This window comes from Schistocerca gregaria, chromosome 10 (genome assembly GCF_023897955.1).
Source record: "Schistocerca gregaria isolate iqSchGreg1 chromosome 10, iqSchGreg1.2, whole genome shotgun sequence".
Lineage (NCBI taxonomy): Eukaryota > Metazoa > Arthropoda > Insecta > Orthoptera > Acrididae > Schistocerca > Schistocerca gregaria.
This window is the reverse complement of record NC_064929.1, coordinates 127,410,013-127,431,094: the sequence shown is the minus strand read 5'-3', so window position 1 is coordinate 127,431,094 and position 21,082 is coordinate 127,410,013. Positions and strand designations below refer to the sequence as shown.

The following is a 21,082-nucleotide window of genomic DNA, read 5'->3' as shown; positions in this document are numbered from 1 at the left end:
GAGACGGTTGCGAATGGTCCTCGCCGATACCCCAGGAGCAACAGTGTCCCTAATTTGCTGGGAAGTGGCGGTGCGGTCCCCTACGGCACTGCGTAGGATCCTACGGTCTTGGCGTGCATCCGTGCGTCGCTGCGGTCCGGTCCCAGGTCGACGGGCACGTGCACCTTCCGCCTACCACTGGCGACAACATGGTGGGTCTGACACACCGGTGTCAATGTGTTCTTTTTTCCATTTCCAGGAGTGTATAACAGGAAATGCCAAACCGGTCAAACTTTCACATGACTCACCGGTTAGAAAATGGGACAGGTGCAAGCAATTACGTGGGTCAGCCGCGAAATACACAAATCGAACAGAGACAGCCTTTTCAGAGAAACACGCGTGCCTCGCCGTATAACCACAGCTATAACGTCACAAGGAGAGAAAACGAACACCGATCGCAAAGAACATTCTACAATGACAATTTTCATAGAAATTCAAACATTGCACAACAACTAAGTCATCGTATGAATGTACCATACACAAGATTTCATCCACCACCTACCGCTAATAATCAAAACGGTAGAACAGTACAGCTCATTAGAAAATACACAACACTCCCCGACAGAAAATGAAACGTCAGAACATTTATGACTAGAGATAGCCTGTGATGAATCTCTAAATGACGACACTATGGATAAGGACAGAGAAAAGATAACGACAGAGAATGCCATTACATTAGACGACGTGCGAGACACATTGTTACACGAAAAACCGATCATACAAAAAACTATATGCCACCCAATAATCCAGATAAATTTAAAGTCACAAAATATTTTAGCAATAATTGATTCAGGCTCACCAATGTGCGTAATTAACGAAGACATATTTAACAGATGCAATATCAATAATAATTATACACTATTCCCAATAAACAAAACTAAAGTTAAGGGAGCATATCCAGGAAGAAGCATTGGTCAAAAGACAGACACAATTAACGTTTGTTTTTGCAGGGCAAACTTTCCACAGCAATTGTTGGATAGTTCCGCATTTAACAACTGATATAATATTAGGAACGAATTTTCTCGTACAGTACGACGCAAAGATTGACTTTAAATCGTCATACCTAACATTACAGATGGAAGACAGTGAAGTGGTAGTGAGATTTCAAAATACAGCATCCTCAGAAGAACAAAATATGCACAGGATCGAGATTATTGCAGATTCTAAAGATAGCTATTGTTATCTCACACTATATACGAATTCACATAATAACGACATGGCAGAGTAAGAGGAGTATAATGAATTAGAGACAATTACACGCAAGGTTGGAGACAGTATAGCAAAAGACAACACAGGACGCTCAGAATTAGAAAATATTCTTGTGCAACATAAAACAGTTTTTAACAATGTTCGAGGAACGATGACAGGGTTTATGTACGAATTTAAGGTGAAACCACACGAGACTTTCAAAGAAAAACACTATCCTATCCCACATATACACACAGAAGCAGTTAAGAAAGAGTTACGAGCCATGATTGATCAGAGTATAACTGAATCAGCAGCAAGCCAATATATAATTCTATTACATATCGTTGAAAGGAAGGATGCATCTATCCGTTTAGTTTTAAATTCACGTCAGGCTAATGAAATAATCATTACAGAAAATGACCCACCACAGACGTTAGAAGAGTTACTGCAAAAGTTTCATGGCACCTCTATATACACCACTCTCTATCTCAAATCAGGATTTTGGCAAGTCCAGTTGAATCCAAATTGCCGAAAGTATACGGCATTCCTTTGCTTTGATAAATGTTACCAATTTTGTAAACTTGCGTTTGGACTAACGATTTCGTCTGCAGCCTTTATACGAGGCATGAATACAATTCTCCCACATGATCTTAAAAACAAAATTACTACATATGTAGATGACATTCTAATCGCAGCAGAAAACTGAGAACAGCACAACCATACCCTTCAACAATTACTGAATACTTTCGAGCAGAACGGTGTAACTATAAACCTCCGTAAATCTGAATTTGGAAAAGCCTCAATAAAATTTCTAGGTCATATCATTTCACAAATAGGTATTGCACTAGACTCCGACAAATTACAAGCACTGAAAGATACGACGTGCCAACAAATAAGAAGGAACTTGGGAACTTTTTAGGCCTTATTAATTACTTTAGAAAATTCATTCATTATAAAGCATTAGACACACCCTTGCTATACCAGCTCACAAGTAAAAACACAATTTGGTCATGTAATGAAGACGCTGAAGCTGAATTCGAGAATTTGAAAGAAGCGTAAATAAGGGCACCTTTGTTATCACATCCTGACTCAAAACTTTTCCATTGCAACAGATGGTTCAACTACAGCACTAGGAGTACATATTTCCAGGAAGTAGAGGAGGAAGGTAAGACAATCGTTAAACATATTGCATTTGCAAGCAGGATACTTTCTCCAGCAGGGCGCAATTATTCTGCAACAGAATTAGAGACGCTATGTGTAGTATGGGCACTTAAGAGATTCCGTCATTATCTACATGGAAGACACACCACAGTATATACCGATCACCGAGCAATCCAGTTTTTATTATCAACAAAACTTAAGCATGATAGATTAAGCCGTTGGAAATTATATCTACAAGAGTTCGACTTTACTATTGTGCACATTCCAGGCACGCAGAATATCTATTCACCATAAACGACTAGAGAAAGAAAATACCTTCTGCAACAACAACCATCGTATTATGTATATCAAACACTGTGCTTTCGAAAATTTTATATCATCAGCAGTACAGAACATAGAGAGAGAACAGAAGGAAGATGAAACACTAAACGAGATTGCAAAGCTTTGACGAGACAAGAGCAACGCAAAAATCAGACATAATTACACTATACATCAAAATATTCTGTTTATTCGCTCATTCCCAGACTGCTACAACTGGCTTTTATGCATTCCAGAAGGGATCAGAAACAAATTGATATGGTGTACGCACCCAAGCTATGCACATTACGGAGCTAGGAAATGCTTTCTAATTCTTCGACAAAATTGTCACTTCAACAATATGGAAAAACACATTCGCAAAGTTATAGCATCTTGCAAGATATGTCAGAAAGCTAAATAATCAACAGTATCACATATTCCACCACTGTATCCCATCATATCGGTTAAGTTAAGACACATGGCAGCAGTAGATCTTTTCGGTCAAATCCCCAGAACAAGTGAAGGTTATAGTTATAATTCTAGTAGCCGTAGAACTGACATCCAAATTTGTGACATTTTCTCCACTAAGGAAAGCAGAAGCTAGATCAGTATCGAGAGCATTTGTAAGAGATTTTCTATCAGTAGTAGGACATGTATAGAAGGTTATTTCAGATAACGGACCGCAGTTTAGGTCAGACATATGGAAACAAATGTTAGAGAGTAAGAACGTAACACCAATTTACATATCAAGATATCACAGTTCTTCTAACCCGTCAGAAAGAATATTGAAAGAGATCGGGAAACTATGTAGCATTTATTGCCACAGAAAGCATACAACATGGGACGAATACATTTCACAGTTTCAGAAAGTAATAAATGCAATACCTAATGAGTCAACGATACTCTCACCAGCTGTAATATTGACGAATAAAGACCCACCGAATAAACTTACTGAAATGATTACTTTTCCAAAGAAGCGTAGATTTTGTCAATGTGAGATAATAGACATGACACTAGCGAACAGTAAACGAGATGCAGATCGTCGGAAGAGACAGCAGAAGCGGGTAAGTAGATTACGCAAGTACGAGATTGGCGATAAGGTACTAGTCCGCAACCATTATCTGTCACATAAAGGGAAGAACCGATGCAAAAAATTTGAACTTCTATACGCAGGACGTACAGAATTCGAAATATTCCGCACGCTAATGTAGTACACATTGAGACACTCAGAACAAAAAAATCGAGAGTAAACCATCATATGTCAGACACAAAGAAATTCTTAAAATAGTAAAACCTTCTTACAGGGATACATATAGACAGAGTATAACAAAGAGCTTTTTGACACACCCCAGCAAGCCCGAATACAGTGAGCTACTAATGGATTATTTACGTGCACAACAGGTCACCTCGACTCGACCATAGATAAATACACTGAACATTAATAGCAGTTTTTTTATAATATTACTTGAAAATACAGCTGTTCGGTTGCACAGGTAAAAAATTTTCAACTTTGCCTAGGTTTCAACTGCTCTAAGGCACAGGACACAAACCTAAAGATGTTCGTAATACGTATTAGTATCTTACTTACGGAAAGGCTTCAGACTTGATATTCTTGAACAGTTGGAAATTTTCAAACATTTTTCCCGTAACGACCATTTAATCCTCATTGAGCAATTACAATTACGTGATAAAAATTTATTTGATTGTGTAAAGCCTTTGCTTAAAATCACTTAACGCGGAACATTGCTATTATGCTTCCCGTACTGTACCCTTAAATATTGTTCTCTCTCTCCCTGTATTACAGTATAATATTTTGTTCAACTTTCGATCTGTTACATACTATCTGGCATAATGTAATCAGCACATTACGTGCACTCCTGTTGCAATGCTTCGGACAGCTGTTGTCACTGTAAAGTACAAGCATTCAATACCAGATGGCGCAATACAAGGTGCCGACTTGCCAACATCGACGGCGCGCGCGCCTCTCAGTCTGATGCTGCTTACAGTGCCGGACGCACACGCGACCCTTCGCGGCGCGTCTTAATCAAGTTGTGCATTCCTAGGAAAATTTTATAATGTAGAAATATATTTTTATCTTTAACGTGAGCACTGTTGCTCTAAACCATTTCATAACTATTTACTCTAAGTAAGTATGCTTTCTTTGTCTACTGTGCCGTAGCAGTTAGCTATGATGTAATTTTATTATATATGTTTAATTTAATAATTTTTATATTATTCCAAAACTCTGTTATAGGTCATGTAAAATTTTTTTACTTCTGATGAAGGTTGCCTTAGAGCAGTTCAAACCTAGGTAAAGTTGAAAATGTTTTACCTGTGCAACCGAAGAGCTGTATTTTCAAGTAATATTATAAATTTCGTCTACGGTTGCTGCATTAGCGGCCATGTTCAAAATTGCATTAATAGCAGTCTTAGAAGCGATCTCACAGGACTTATTTCACATTATGTAAGGTAAGTGAAGCAATTAACAGGACTAGTTTCAATGTAAAAGTATAACACGTACAAATGATTTTCATACAGTAGTAGCAATTAGATGTATTCTTTAACCTGTGCATGCACCATTGTTGTTATAGTTCACCAAAATTATAATATAAGTATTGAATATGGAGAAATATGGATAAATGCTTTACAGGTCATGCCGAGAGCTGACGCGATTTTCCAGATGCAGAGAGATGTTGAAGCCATGCCGTGCGCTGACGATTATTCACCATGAATATTTTATTATAGGTAACACAGAGAGATACTAAAGTCATGTCTTGCGCTGATGATTATTAACAATGAATATTTTATTATAGGCTATGCAGAGAGATGACACGAGGTACAAAGGAGAGAGGAGAATAAAGATGTTAGTATATAAGGAATATAATTTAGTAATGGTTTATTTTGATAACAGGTGACACAGCGCAGCGCAGCACTACGGATGGAGAAACAACATTAAATTGCTTACTATATGTACATTGCCATTCGAAAAAAAATTTTCTACATTGAACATGATATCTTTTACATCAGATACATACATAGGAAAAACACATCACATCAAATGTCAGCATACCGATTCGCACCTTGTGTAAAAAAAACAAATGTTTTCTCTTAAATAACAATGACGATGTGTGCTACAGAACTCACACACAATATATAGTCAACTGACAATATGACTCGTAACTGACAATCACATTACGAAACATATTGAAGTCACAGAAAGAGACATAGATTGTCAAAATGTAATTTCATACTTCAAAAACTGTGAATTCACAACCTGTGAAGTAATATAACAGTGTCTTTATGTAATTATTTATATGAGCACCAGATTATGATTTATGTAGAGGAAATGTATCAGCTAAAGTCACAGAAACTGACATAATTTTATAGAGGTACTTGTGTATTTTATTTAAAATGTTGATGCCTAAATGTACTACTAAATTTCACGTACAGGAATACTTGTTTATGTTATTGACTGTCACGTAATGTCATATGTACTGTAGGCTGAATTCACTGCAGATTGAAAATGTTTTTTTTTGTGTGTGTAATTGTTTAAAACTATAAACTTTTTCTACAGTCACACAAGGTGGCATACTTTGTCCTTTTAAACGTAAAATAGGAATACGGTAAAGATAATTTTTATGAACACAGAGGAAAGAAATGATGTAAAATTTAGTAATAACGGTATCAACCATATCCGTAAACCTTTTGACAAGATGATTATACCTATACCTTAGATCGTGTGCATCCCCATGGTTATGGAGCACAAACACGTTACTTCAATCTACGATGTTTTCTATGAGGTGTCGGCATACCAAGATGCACACCAAAGTCATGATGTACGTCAATAGGTGCTTGCATACAAAGATGCACACCGTCGCTACTAATGGACAATTGGAGTTGGAACTCGTAGCTGATGTGGCTGCGGCAACTCAGGCAAATCGACGGTTAACTTAGTGTTTGGTTACACTAAAACTATGGATCAAAGAGACGACGGAATCACATGGCGAAACCTGGTGTTGTGTTATGTGAGGGACAATTCCCAGTGCTTTGACCATGCTATCCAATTCCTTTTTTTCCCTTCTTTGAATATTGTACTAACAGATGCCAATTTCACCAGAGAAACAAATTTATTCTAATTTTTTCCAGCCATTACTATTACAGATATAAATAACTTTTACTACCTGATGTACACTTCCAACTTACTGACTCATATTATTTGAATATTTTGATGTATACTCTTTTGAATATTCTCTTTGTTAGACTTAGAAAAACAAATTCTTATGACAGTATATGTGTGTGCTTTCTTGAAAGAAATATTCTATCATTCATTTACTTATTACTACACATACACTCCTGGAAACGGAAAAAAGAACACATTGACACCGGTGTGTCAGACCCACCATACTTGCTCCGGATACTGCGAGAGGGCTGTACAAGCAATGATCACACACACGGCACAGCGGACACACCAGGAACCGCGGTGTTGGCCGTCGAATGGCGCTGGCTGCGCAGCATTTGTGCACCGCCGCCGTCAGTGTCAGCCAGTTTGCCGTGGCATACGGAGCTCCATCGCAGTCTTTAACACTGGTAGCATGCCTCGACAGCGTGGACGTGAACCGTATGTGCAGTTGACCGACTTTGAGCGAGGGCATATAGTGGGCATGCGGGAGGCCGGGTGCACGTACCTCCGAATTGCTCAACACGTGGGGCGTGAGATCTCCACAGTACATCGATGTTGTCGCCAGTGGTCGGCGGAAGGTGCACGTGCCCGTCGACCTGGGACCGGACCGCAGCGACGCACGGATGCACGCCAAGACCGTAGGATCCTACGCAGTGCCGTAGGGGACCGCACCGCCACTTCCCAGCAAATTAGGGACACTGTTGCTCCTGGGGTATCGGCGAGGACCATTCACAACCGTCTCCATGAAGCTGGGCTACGGTCCCGCATACCGTTAGGTCGTCTTCCGCTCACGCCCCAACAACGTGCAGCCCGCCTCCAGTGGTGTCGCGACAGGCGTGAATGGAGAGACGAATGGAGACGTGTCGTCTTCAGCGATGAGAGTCGCTTCTGCCTTGGTGCCAATGATGGTCGTATGCGTGTTTGGCGCCGTGCAGGTGAGCGCCACAATCAGGACTGCATACGACCGAGGCACACAGGGCCAACACCCGACATCATGGTGTGGGGAGCGATCTCCTACACTGGCCGTACACCTCTGGTGATCGTCGAGGGGACACTGAATAGTGCACGGTACATCCAAACCGTCATCGAACCCATCGTTCTACCATTCCTAGACCGGAAAGGGAACTTGCTGTTCCAACAGAACAATACACGTCCGCATGTATTCCGTGCCACCCAACGAGCTCTAGAAGGCGTAAGTCAAGTACCCTGGCCAGCAAGATCTCCGGATCTGTCCCCCATTGAGCATGTTTGGGACTGGACGAAGCGTCGTCTCACGCGGTCTGCACGTCCAGCACGAACGCTGGTCCAACTGAGGCGCCAGGTGGAAATGGCATGGCAAGCCGTTCCACAGGACTACATCCAGCATCTCTACGATCGTCTCCATGGGAGAATAGCAGCCTGCATTGCTGCGAAAGGTGGATATACACTGTACTAGTGCCGACATTGTGCATGCTCTGTTGCCTGTGTCTATGTGCCTGTGGTTCTGTCAGTGTGATCATGTGATGTATCTGACCCGAGGAATGTGTCAATAAAGTTTCCCGTTCCTGGGACAATGAATTCACGGTGTTCTTATTTCAATTTCCAGGAGTGTATTTCTATAATCTAATTTTAACCTTACGTCAAGTCCAAATGACTTAACGACGTAGGAAAATTTTAAGAAATCCCAGTGGAGGGTTATGCAACATGTGTATATTTCTATTGTCTATTGTTAAACCAGAATTTATGAAGGATGTTAATATTTTATCAATAGGATGAAGTAGGAATAATTAATATATGTCATGTTGGAAAGAACTGTGGTAGCAGGGAATGTCTACACCAAAATATTGTTGGAAAGAGAGACCGCTCGTTGATATAATTTTAAAAAGGGCGGGAGGGACCGCGTATTGATACATTTTAAGAGAAGAGCGGGAAAGACCGCGCATTGATACATTTTGTAATTGTAGCAGGGATTGTCTGCACCAGGAAGCATTGTTGGCAGGAGAGACCGCACTTTAGCGTTCGTAGGAAGTCAGTGGTAAGCGAGATGTGAAGCGAGTCGGTAGCAGGTCTGAAGCGAGAGTTTGAGAGGAGCGGTGTGCCTGCCAGCCACCAGCTATGATTTACAAGAGAGTATAAACGGATGTACAGAGACCTCAGCTAACTATTATAATAAGAGGAATTAATAGTATTGAATTAATTTTTTGAGAAACTCAAGACTACTGAAGGTATGTTTGCGCAATGCTAGTTGTAAGATTATTGTAAAAAGTCAGTAACAGTAAAGAAGGTAAGGAACAGTTTTGAGTTATTGCAGGCAACGACTGAGAGCCACGACGACGACACGTTCTATGTTTCGTCGAAATAATCAGCAAATCACTTTTAATAAGCAGCAATTAAATTTGTATGCAAAGATTGAGAAAGAGAATTAATTTCTAAGGAAAGACTTCATTTGTTATTATTAAGCAAGAGGTACAAATCGAAAGGGAAGGTTTCATAGGTTATTGTAGAAGGGAAGGTTGCGTAACGGAAAAGAGATATAGAGGAGATGGGAAGGTTTCACGCGTAATCGAAATTTGGTGGATTTCTTTTAATACTCGTGTGAATAACTTCACACTTCTTTTGATTCAGGGTCAATCGGCACTTTTCGCACCATACACATATCTAAATCATTTTGCAATTCGTTTTGGTCATCTGATAACTATACAAACAAGACACTAAATTACAGTATCATCTGCAAACAACCTAAGAGGGCTACTTAGATTGTCTCCTATGTCGTCAATATAGATCAGGAACAATAGAGAACCTATAACACGTTCTTGGGGGACGCTGGATATTACTTCTGCGGCATCTGTAACAGCAAATCACGAGTGCAATCGCACAACTGAGGCGATATTCCATATACAGGCAGTTTGGTTAGAAGATGCTTGTGAGGGACCGTCTCGAAAGCCTTCTAGAAATCTAAAAGTATGGAATCAAAATGACACCTCCTGTCGATAGCACTCATTAATTCATGAATATTAAGAGCTAGTTGTGTTTCACAAGAACTGTATTTTCTGTGTCCGTGCTAACTATGCCAGCCACTGTGGTCGAGCGGTGGTAGTCGACTCGGGCATGGCTGTGTGTGATGTCCTTAGGTTAGTTAGTTTTAAGTAGTTCCAAGTCTACAGGACTGACGACCTCAGATGTTAAGTTCCATAGTGCTTAGAGCCATTTAGTGCCGTGCTGACTATGTGCCTATAAATCGTTTTCTTCGAGGTAATTCATAATGTTCGAGCACAGTATATGTTCCAAAACCCTACTGCTAATCGACATTAGTATACAGAGACGTTGCAGTATTAGAAAACTGCAGCGAAATGCAGGAAGATGTGCAGCGGATAGGCACTTGGTGCAGGGAGTGGCAACTGACCCTTAACATAGACAAATGTAATGTATTGCGAATACATAGAAACAACGATCCTTTATTGTATGCTTATATGATATCGGAACAAACACTGCTAGCAGTTACTTCTGTAAAATATCTGGGAGTATGCGTGCGATTTGAAGTGGAATGATCATATAAAATTAGTTGTTGGTAAGGCGGGTGCCTGGTTGAGATTCATTGGGAAAGTCCTTAGAAGATGTATATGAGAATGCAGGCTTTCTCGGCGAATCTTGATGATAAATTCTTCTCGGGTTGACAGCCGAGTCAGTGCGTTGTTCTCCAGCAACGTTTCAGCAAGTTTCTTACTTGCCATCTTCAGGCGCCTGAAGATGGCAAGTAAGAAACCTGCTGGAACGTTGCTGGAGTAGGCAACGCACTGACTCGGCTGTCAACCCGAGAAGAATTTATCACCTCCTTAGAAAATGTAGTCCATCAACAAAGGAGGTGGCTTACAAAACACTCGTTCGACCTAGAGTACTGCTCATCAGTGTGGGATCCGTACCAGGTCGGGTTGACAGAGGAGATAGAGAAGATCCAAACAAGAGCAGCGCGTTTCGCCACAGGGTTATTTGGTAAGCGTGACAGCGTTGTGGGGATGTTGAGCAAACTCAAGTGGCAGACTCTGCAAGAGAGGCGCTCTGCATCGCGGCGTAGCTTGTTTCGTGAGGGGGCATTTCTGGATGAGGTATCGAATATATTGCTTCCCCCTACTTATACCTCCCGAGGAGATCACGAATGTAAAATTCGAGAGATTCGAGCGCGCACGAAGGCTTTGCGGCAGTCCTTCCCGCGAAACATACGCGACTGGAACAGGAAAGGGAGGTAGTGGCACGTAAGGTGCTCTCCGCCACGTAACGCTTGCGTATAAATCTAGATGTAGATGTAGTGATACGGGTGTGTAACTCTGCGACGGAGGAGGTGATGGCGCGCCTGGAACGTGATGCACAGACCTACCTGGAGCGGGTCAACCTCTTCCAGGAGCTCCCGCTCGTAGTGACGTTTACTGCGCTGCCAACGCCAGCAGTCCATGGCTGCTCGCTCGCAAACCCGAAGCCAAGACGAGCAGACAGTGACAGCGACAACAAATGTGCACGCCAGCCACTCAGTCTGCGGCTGACACAAACACCTGCTCCACTGACGCGCAACGTTCGAGGAAGTAACGGAGCAGTCAGAGATAACAATGATAAAGCGACTGCGGCCACTCACGATACAAGATGCAGAAGGCGCTATCGGCAGTTTCTTGGGGGAAAATCTTTCCTGCTGGGAAGGAGGAGTCCCAGGTGGTGGGGCTAACCTTTTGAAACAGTGGTTGGAACACGTGAGGCAGTACTGACCTTACGACTTATCTTAGAAGAAAGATTAAGGAAAGGCAAACGTTTCTAGCATTAGTAGACTTACAGAAAGCTGTTGACAATGTTGACTGCAATACACTCTATCAAATTCTGAAGGTGGCAGGGGTAAAATACAGGGAGCGAAAGCCTATTTACAATTTGTACAGAAACCAGTTGGCAGTTATAAGAGTCGAGGGGCATGAAAGGGAAGCAGTGGTTGGGAAAGGAGTGAGACAGGGTTGTAGCCTCTCCCCGATGTTATTCAATCTGTATATTGAGCAAGCAGTAAAGGAAACAAAAGAAAAATTTGGAGTAGGTATTAAAATTCATGGAGACGAAGTAAAAACTTTGAGGTTCGGCGTTGACATTGTAATTCTGTCAGAGACGGCAAAGGACTTGGAAGAGCAGTTGAATGGAATGGACAGTGTCTTGAAAGGAGGGTACAATATGAACATCAACAAAAGCAAAAAGAACATAATGCAATGTAGTCGAATTAAGTCGTATGATGCTGAGGGAATTAGATTAAGAACTGAGACACTTAAAGTAGTAAAGGAGTTTGGCTATTTGGGGAGCAAAATAACTGATGATGGCGGAAGTAGAGAGTATATAAAATGTTGACTGGCAATGGCAAGGAAAGCGTTTCTGAAGAAGAGAAATTTGTTAACATGGAGTATTGATTTAAGTGGCAGGAAGTCGTTTCTGAAAGTATTTGTATGGCGTGTAGCTATGTATGGAAGTGAAACATGGACGATAAATAGTTTAGACAAGAAGAGAATAGAAGCTTTCAAAATGTGGTGCTACAGAAGAATGCTGAAGATTAGATGGGTAGATCACATAACTAATGAGGAGGTATTGAATAGGATTGGGGAGAAGAGGAGTTTGTGGTGTCACCGCCAGACACCACACTTGCTAGGTGGTAGCCTTTAAATCGGCCGCGGTCCGGTAGTATACGTCGGACCCGGTGTCGCCACTATCAGTGATTGCAGACCGAGCGCCGCCACACGGCAGGTCTAGAGAGACTGGCACTCAACCCAGTTGTACAGCCGACTTTGCTAGCGATGGTTCACTGACTTCTACGCTCTCATTTACCGAGACGATAGTTAGCATAGCCTTCAGCTACGTTATTTACTACGACCTAGCAAGGTGTCATATTCAGTTACCATTGATATTGTGAATCATGTACTGTCACGAGCGACGTTCATCATTAATGGATTAAAGTTAAGTATTCCACCAGCTACGTCCGTTTTTCTCAATTCTAATTCCCTTGTCATGTTCCAGACCTCACGCCAGCCTGCGTGTGCTAAAACGCGTGCATTTCGGCCTCCTTTAATAAAACGGTGTTGGCTCTCCTGCCAACCACAACAGAGTTTGTGGCACAAGTTTTCAAGAAGAAGGGATCGGTTGGTAGGACATGTTCTGAGGCATCAAGGGATCACAAATTTAGCATTGGAGGGCAGCGTGGAGGGTAAAAATCGTAGAGGGAGACCAAGAGATGGATACACTAAGCAGATTCAGAAGGATGTAGGTTGCAGTAAGTACTGGGAGATGAAGAAGCTTGCACAGGATGGAGAGCTGCATCAAACTAGTCTCAGGACTGAAGACCACAACAACAACAAGTTGTTCGAACGATTTACGTCACAATTCGGGAAACCTCGGGTACTGTTCGCGCTTTTGATCCGTCTGCAATCTAGTGGCTTTTGTTGGTGCTATCACAACGACCTATCTTTTTAATGCTCTATGAATTTTAACTAGAGCTGTAACTATGCAACATGCGATGAAATACGTTGCAGGTCACCTGTAGCAAAGGTCACTACACTCATGCTCGTAAATTTTGATAATTGCTGAATGTGGACCACACAACGTGGCACTACACCAAACTGCTGCTAATAGCATAGGCACATAGGGAACACACACGGCACAGATCTGTAAGTCCACGCTAATGGTGATACGTTGAGAAAACTGTCCCGAAACACATGTGCTACAAAACGCCACTGTTTCCTGCGCATCTACCCTGACATCCGTACATTAAGTACCTTTATGAAAGTCGGAAACGTGATGGTACGCATGAGGCATCACAACAACGATTCACCAGGCAACGCCGGTCAACTGCTGTTTGCGTAAGAGAAATCGGTTGGAAACTTTCCTCATGTCAGCACGTTGTAGGTGTCGCCACCGGCGCCAACCTTGTGTGAATCCTCTGAAAAGCTAATCATTTGCGTATCACAGCATCTTCTTCCTGCCGGTTAAATTTCGCGTCTGTAGCACGTCATCTTCGTGGTGTAGCAATTGTAATGGCCAGTAGTGTAGAAAGCTATTTGCCGTTCTTAATCTTTTGTTAAAATGTGTTTGGAATACATTGCAAGCTGTATTGCTACATAATTATTAAAAAAAATGATTGTTGGAGTAACATATTCGCTGATTTCTGAAGTCATTTTATCCAGTATAGTATGATACTGCATGGGGGGGGGCTATAGCCCCCATAGCCTCCCCCCATTGCCACCGCCCCTGGGTACAAACCAAAAATCGCACTTTGCGCGCGTTTACGGCACTGTGACCAGTGTCAGCTATGAGAATGACATTATGCGAACTTTAGCCATACCCTTTTCTGCACAGCATCGCAGACGTCATTTTTCAGCATGACAATGCACGACGACATGTTCCTGCACGAACCTGTGGCTCTTCGATGCCCTGGCCGGCCAGAAACGGTATTGTCGCCAAGCGAAAATATGTGAGATATGTTGAAACGATGGGTGCAGCGCTGTGACCTATGCCAACCACCACAGATTAACATTGGAATCACGTGAATAGAGGATGGATGCCTGACCCCAGCGCCGACCGAAGTGGACGAGAGGTTCTAGGCTGTTCAGTCTGGAACCGCGCGACCGTTCGGTTGCAGGTTCCAGTCCTGCCTCGGGCACGGATGTGTGATGTCCTTAGGGTAGTTGGGTTCAAATAGTTCTTAGTCTAGGGGACTGATGACCTCAGATGTTAAGTCTCATAGTGCTCAGATCCATTTGTGCCTGACCACAGGACGCGTCGATGCTATCACACGTGGAATACGTTTCAGGGCTCATGGTGGACCTTGTACCTACTAGGCAGAAAGACACGTGCTGACTCGAGGTGTCTGAAATGTTAATTACACTCCAGGAAATGGAAAAAAGAACACATTGACACTGGTGTATCAGACCCACCATACTTGCTCCGGACACTGCGAGAGGGCTGTACAAGCAATGATCACACGCACGGCACAGCGGACACACCAGGAACCGCGGTGTTGGCCGTCGAATGGCGCTAACTGCGCAGCATTTGTGCACCGCCGCCGTCAGTGTCAGCCAGTTTGCCGTGGCATACGGAGCTCCATCGCAGTCTTTAACACTGGTAGCATGCCGTGACAGCGTGGACGTGAACCGTATGTGCAGCTGACGGACTTTGAGCGAGGGCGTATAGTGGGCATGCGGGAGGCCGGGTGGACGTACCGCCGAATTGATCAACACGTGGGGCGTGAGGTCTCCACAGTACATCGATGTTGTCGCCAGTGGTCGGCGGAAGGTGCACGTGCCCATCGACCTGGGACCGGACCGCAGCGACGCACGGATGCTCGCCAAGACCGTAGGATCCTACACAGTGCCGTAGGGGACCGCACCGCCACTTCCCAGCAAATTAGGGACACTGTTGCTCCTGGGGTATCGGCGAGGACCATTCGCAACCGTCTCCATGAAGCTGGGCTACGGTCCCGCACACCGTTAGGCCGTCTTCCGCTCACGCCCCAACATCGTGCAGCCCGCCTCCAGTGGTGTCGCGACAGGCGTGAATGGAGGGACGAATGGAGACGTGTCGTCTTCAGCGATGAGAGTCGCTTCTGCCTTGGTGCCAATGATGGTCGTATGCGTGTTTGGCGCCGTGCAGGTGAGCGCCAACACCTGGCATCATGGTGTGGGGAGCGATCTCCTACACTGGCCGTACACCTATGGTGATCGTCGAGGGGACACTGAATAGTGCACGGTACATCCAAACCGTCATCGAACCCATCGTTCTACCATTCCTAGACCGGCAAGGGAACTTGCTGTTCCAACAGGACAATGCACGTCCGCATGTATCCCGTGCCACCCAACGTGCTCTAGAAGGTGTAAGTCAACTACCCTGGCCAGCAAGATCTCCGGATCTGTCCCCCATTGAGCATGTTTGGGACTGGATGAAGCGTCGTCTCACGCGGTCTGCACGACCAGCACGAACGCTGGTCCAACTGAGGCGCCAGGTGGAAATGGCATGGCAAGCCGTTCCACAGGACTACATCCAGCATCTCTACGATCGTCTCCATGGGAGAATAGCAGCCTGCATTGCTGTGAAAGGTGGATATACACTGTACTAGTGCCGACACTGTGCATGCTCTGTTGCCTGTGTCTATGTGCCTGTGGTTCTGTCAGTGTGATCATGTGATGTATCTGACCCCAGGAATGTGTCAATAAAGTTTCCCCTTCCTGGGACAATGAATTCACGGTGTTCTTATTTCAATTTCCAGGAGTGTATTTCTGCATAGCATATCAATGTCAATTTCCTATGAATATGAACATCCTACCCTCTAGTCGTTCCAAGTGTTCTGTTTCTTCTGAATGTGAGTGTAATAAAGAAATAAAAAATTGCAATCATTCTTTCCTTTCGCTTACGCCATAGTCCTGCAGCGACCGCAGGGTCGGCGTGGTTACAACAGATTTGGCAGTGTTAGTGTTAGCGATGGCCGGATGCCCTTGCTGCCGTCACCCCGTACATCCCAGGATGGAATCAGTGTACTCCAACTGTGTGCGTCTGGTGTACATCGTGAAATAGTGCGGACGTGATTCCAAATGTCTGCGACGCGTGGAACTGCGGCGGAACGTGGGGACGAGCCCGGCATTCACCTAGCGGGATGTGGAAAACCGCCGGCACACCGGCCCACATCGTTAATCCGCCGGGCGGATTCGGTTCCGGGGCCAGCAGGCCGACCCGAGTGCAGGAAGCAGCGCGTTAGCGCTCTCGGCTAATTCTCGAAATTTAGATCGTCACGCGATCTGGTGTGGTCTGATGGCACTGTCTCTATAAAGGATCATACCGCTGCAATTTATTCTAGTGATGAAATTTACAGCAACTTTATTACGATACATTTCGTTTGTTCTACATGTATTTCTTTATATATACTAAGATGATATCTGTTCTTTCGGACATGTCCATCGGTGACCAAGCAGCTCGTTAGAATGAAATTACAATGAACCGCGAGACCACCGCGGCCGGCCTCTACATTCTTAAATTTGTCCTCTAGCCATACCTGCTTAGCCATTTTGCACTTCCTGTCGATCTCATTTTTGAGACTTTTGCCTGCTTTATTTACTGCATTTTTATTTTCTCCTTTCATTATATGAATTCAATATTTCTTCTGTTACCCAAGGCTTTCTACTAGCCCTCGTCTTTTTGCTTACTTGATCCTCTGCTGCCTTCACTACTTCATCCCTCAGAGCTAACCATTCTTCTTCTACTTTATTTCTTTCCCCCATTCCTGTCAATTGTTCCCTTATGCTCTCCCTGAAACTCTCTACCACCTCTGGTTTAGTCAGTTTATCCAGGTCCCTTAAATTTCCACCTGTTTGCAGTTTCTTCAGTTTTAATCTACAGCTCATAACCAATAGATTGTGGTCAGGGTCCACATCTGCTCCTGGAAACGTCTTACTATTTAATACCTTGTTTGTAAATCTCTGTCTTACCATTATATAATTTATCTGATACCTTCTAGTATCTCCAGGATTCTTCCATGTATACAACCTTCTTTTATGATTCTTGAACCAAGTGTTAGCTATGATTAAGTTATGCTCTGTGCAAAATTCTACCAAACGGCTTCCTCTTTCATTTCTTACCCCCAATCCATATTCACCTACTATGTTTCCTTCTCTCCCTCTTCCTACTGACGAATTCCAGTCACCTATGACTATTAAATTTTCATCTCCCTTCACTATCTGAATAATTTCTTTTATCTCATCATCATACATTTCATCAATTTCTTCATCATCGGCAGAGCTAGTTGGCACATAAACTTGTACTACTGTAGTAGGCGTGGGCTTCGTGTCTATCTTGGCCACAATAATGGGTTCACTATGCTGTTAGTAGTAGCTTACAATCACTCCTATTTTTTTATTCATTATTATACCTACTCCTGCATTACCCCTATTTGATTTTGTATTTATAACCCTGTATTCACATGACCAAAAGTCTTGTTACTCCTGCCACCGAACTTCACTAAGTCCCACCATATCTTACTTTAACGCATCCATTTCCCTTTTTAAATTTTGTAACCTACCTGCCCGTAGAACGCCACTTTTCTTTCTCCTGATAACGACGTCCTCTTGAGTAGTCCCCGCCCGGAGATCCGAACGGGGGACTATTTTACCTCTGGAATATTTTAACTAAGAAGAAGCCATCATCATTGAACCGTACAGTAAAGCTGCATGCCCTCGGGAAAAATTACGGCTGTAGTTTCCCCTTGGTTTCAGCCGTTGGAATAAAAATATCGAGTGCAATGTAGTGGACGAGAATGTGAGATGTTAAACGGAAAGAAATTGAATCAAAATCATTAAGTAACAGTAACTTAATTCACATGCACAAAGATTCCAAGTGGAAAAGAATTATATGAAAAATGAGAGCAATCGATACAGTTAATATGCTGATTAAATTGGTGTAACAAAGAAATGCAAATAAAAAAATTCATTTAAACCAGTTCATTGAACACCCTTAGCTGCTTACAGGCGTTGAGATACGTCAACGGGGACAGATGAAAATGTGTGCCCCGACCGGGACTCGAACCCGGGATCTCCTGCTTACATGGCAGGCGCTTCATCCATCTTTTTTTTTTTAGTCTCATTTTGTTCGTGTTTGTTTGTTGCTTCTGCTCGTGGCGGACGTCGCAAGACACCCGTTTCAGTTCGTCGTTGATCAATTAACTCATTTTTTTTTATTACAGAGGGCAGCTAACCCTCTGACCGAACACGCTGAGTTAACCGTGCCGGCTCCATCTGTGCCACCGAGGATAGCGCGACTGCAGGGACTTACCTCTGGTACGCCTCCCGCGAAACCCACATTCTCAACGTATTGTCCCGCACTACATTCGTAGTGGACGTGTCCGAAAGAACAGATACCATCTTAGTATATATATAGTTAAGGCTCACCGGCCACTTGACCATCTTCTTCTTCTGTGCGAATGCACAAACAGTGCCCGAACTCTTACGGGAATCGGCAACGCGCCGCGAGTAATTAGTATAACGGGCGGGGGCATTACGAATGTAGTGCGGGACAATACGTGAAGAATGTGGGTTTCGAGAGGCGTGCCAGAGGTAAGTCCCTGCAGTCGCGCTATCCTCGGTGGCTCAGATGGATAGAGCGTTTGCCATGTAAGCAGGAGATCCCGGGTTCGAGTCCCGACGGGGGCACCCATTTTCGTACGTCAACGCCTGTAAGCAGTTAAGGGTGTTCATTTCATTGTAATGTATTTCTTTGTTAGTTCTCTTAATTGTTTTACCTCAATGTTGTCGTATTCTTTTCGAACTGATTAAAACCTGATAAAGTATTTATCTGTTATTCAGATATGCGAGCAGGCTTGAAACTGCTCATTGCAACCTACTTGGTAGATCGTTACCGCCTCTCACAATGAAATAAAATATTACACTAGGTTCAGTCGAGCAATACTTTTTGGAGCACAACATTTTCGTCTTTGTCTATCGCCTTTAGTTAAAAGTCGGTATAAATGTTTCTTAAATCCGTACATACGTCCATAAATACTGTATGAGAACGCATACTGCAAATTTGTTCAGACACAATAGGAGTTTGTGCACTGTAGGAGCCGGCCTCTCTGGCGGTTCTAGGCCCTTCAGTCTGGAACCGCACGACCGCTACGGTCGCAGATTCTAATGCTGCCTTGTGGCATGGATCTGTGTGATGTCCTAAGGATAGTTAGGTTTAAGGACTTCTATGTTCTATGGCCTCAGATGTTAAGTCCCATAGTGCCCAGAGCCATTTGAACCATTCTTTTGCTGTGTAGGATTTAAAGCTGCTTCCTCCACGTCACCACGAAATTTCAATTGCCAGGTGACTGCCTGAAAAAAGTTCGATACTGCATCGAAGGCTGCGGCGTATCAGGAACTTTCGAGCCCGTTCGAAAGTAAACATCGTTTGCTCAGCCCTAATGTATGTTAACGTCCATGGCATCACAACCCCCCCCCCCCCCCCCCCCCCGCCCAACCCAACTTATTCACACTGATGAGCCCATGTTTGCGAGTAATCGACGGAAACCTATTTGCAATTTCGTGTGATGCTTTACTGCTTCAAAATACTACCATTATACAGACTGTTGTCGTATCGTAAGGTTTACAGCGTACTTACCAGCTATTTCACGTAGTTGTTGGTTTCAGTCCTGTCAGATGTTAACATTTTTTTTCATTTTCATCAAAATGCCTCATATCATCATTTTTATTCAATTAACTGGTTTAAATGAATTTTTTTATTTGCATTTCTTGGTTACACCAAATTAATCAGCATATTAACTGTATCGATTGCTCTCATTTTTCATATAATTCTTTTCCACTTGGAATCTTTGTGCATGTGAATTAAGTTACTGTTACTTAATGATTTTGATTCAATTTCTTTCCGTTTAACATCTCACATTCTCGTCCACTACATTGCACTCGATATTTTTATTCCAACGGCTGAAACCAAGGGGAAACTACAGCCGTAATTTTTCCCGAGGGCATGCAGCTTTACTGTACGGTTCAATGATGATGGCTTCTTCTTAGTTAAAATATTCCAGAGGTAAAATAGTCCCCCGTTCGGATCTCCGGGCGGGGACTACTCAAGAGGACGTCGTTATCAGGAGAAAGAAAACTGGCGTTCTACAGGCAGGTAGGTTACAAAATTTAAAAAGGGAAATGGATAGGTTAAAGTTAGATATGGTGGGACTTAGTGAAGTTCGGTGGCAGGAGTAACCAGACTTTTGGTCATGTGAATACAGGGTTATAAATACAAAATGAAATAGGGGTAATGCACGAGTAGGTATAATAATGAATAAAAAAATAGGAGTGATTGTAAGCTACTACGAACAGCATAGTGAACCCATTATTGTGGCCAAGATAGACACGAAGCCCACTCTTACTACAGTAGTACAAGTTTATATGCCAACTAGCTCTGCCGATGATGAAGAAATTGATGAAATGTATGATGATGAGATAAAAGAAATTATTCAGATAGTGAAGGGAGATGAAAATTTAATAGTCATGGGTGACTGGAATTCGTCAGTAGGAAAAGGGAGAGAAGGAAACATAGTAGGTGAATATGGATTGGGGGTAAGAAATGAAAGAGGAAGCCGTTTGGTAGAATTTTGCACAGAGCATAACTTAATCATAGCTAACACTTGGTTCAAGAATCATAAAAGAAGGTTGTACACATGGAAGAATCTTGGAGATACTAGAAGGTGTCAGA

General features: G+C 43.1%; 1 protein-coding gene across 3 annotated transcripts in view; it reads right to left on the bottom strand.

Moving 5' to 3' along the window:
* LOC126293756 (tyrosine-protein kinase Fer-like) overlaps positions 1-11,392 on the bottom strand; it is a 125,611-nt gene extending 114,219 nt beyond the window's left edge. For 2 of the 3 annotated variants that reach the window (XM_049987107.1, XM_049987109.1), the window contains exon 1: positions 11,217-11,392. In XM_049987107.1, the coding sequence (XP_049843064.1) occupies positions 11,217-11,291 (75 nt within the window). In that variant the 5' untranslated portion in view covers positions 11,292-11,392. The remainder of the gene's footprint in view (positions 1-11,216) is intronic. The other variant, XM_049987108.1, reaches the window with a different exon arrangement.
* Positions 11,393-21,082: the final 9,690 nt, after the last annotated feature.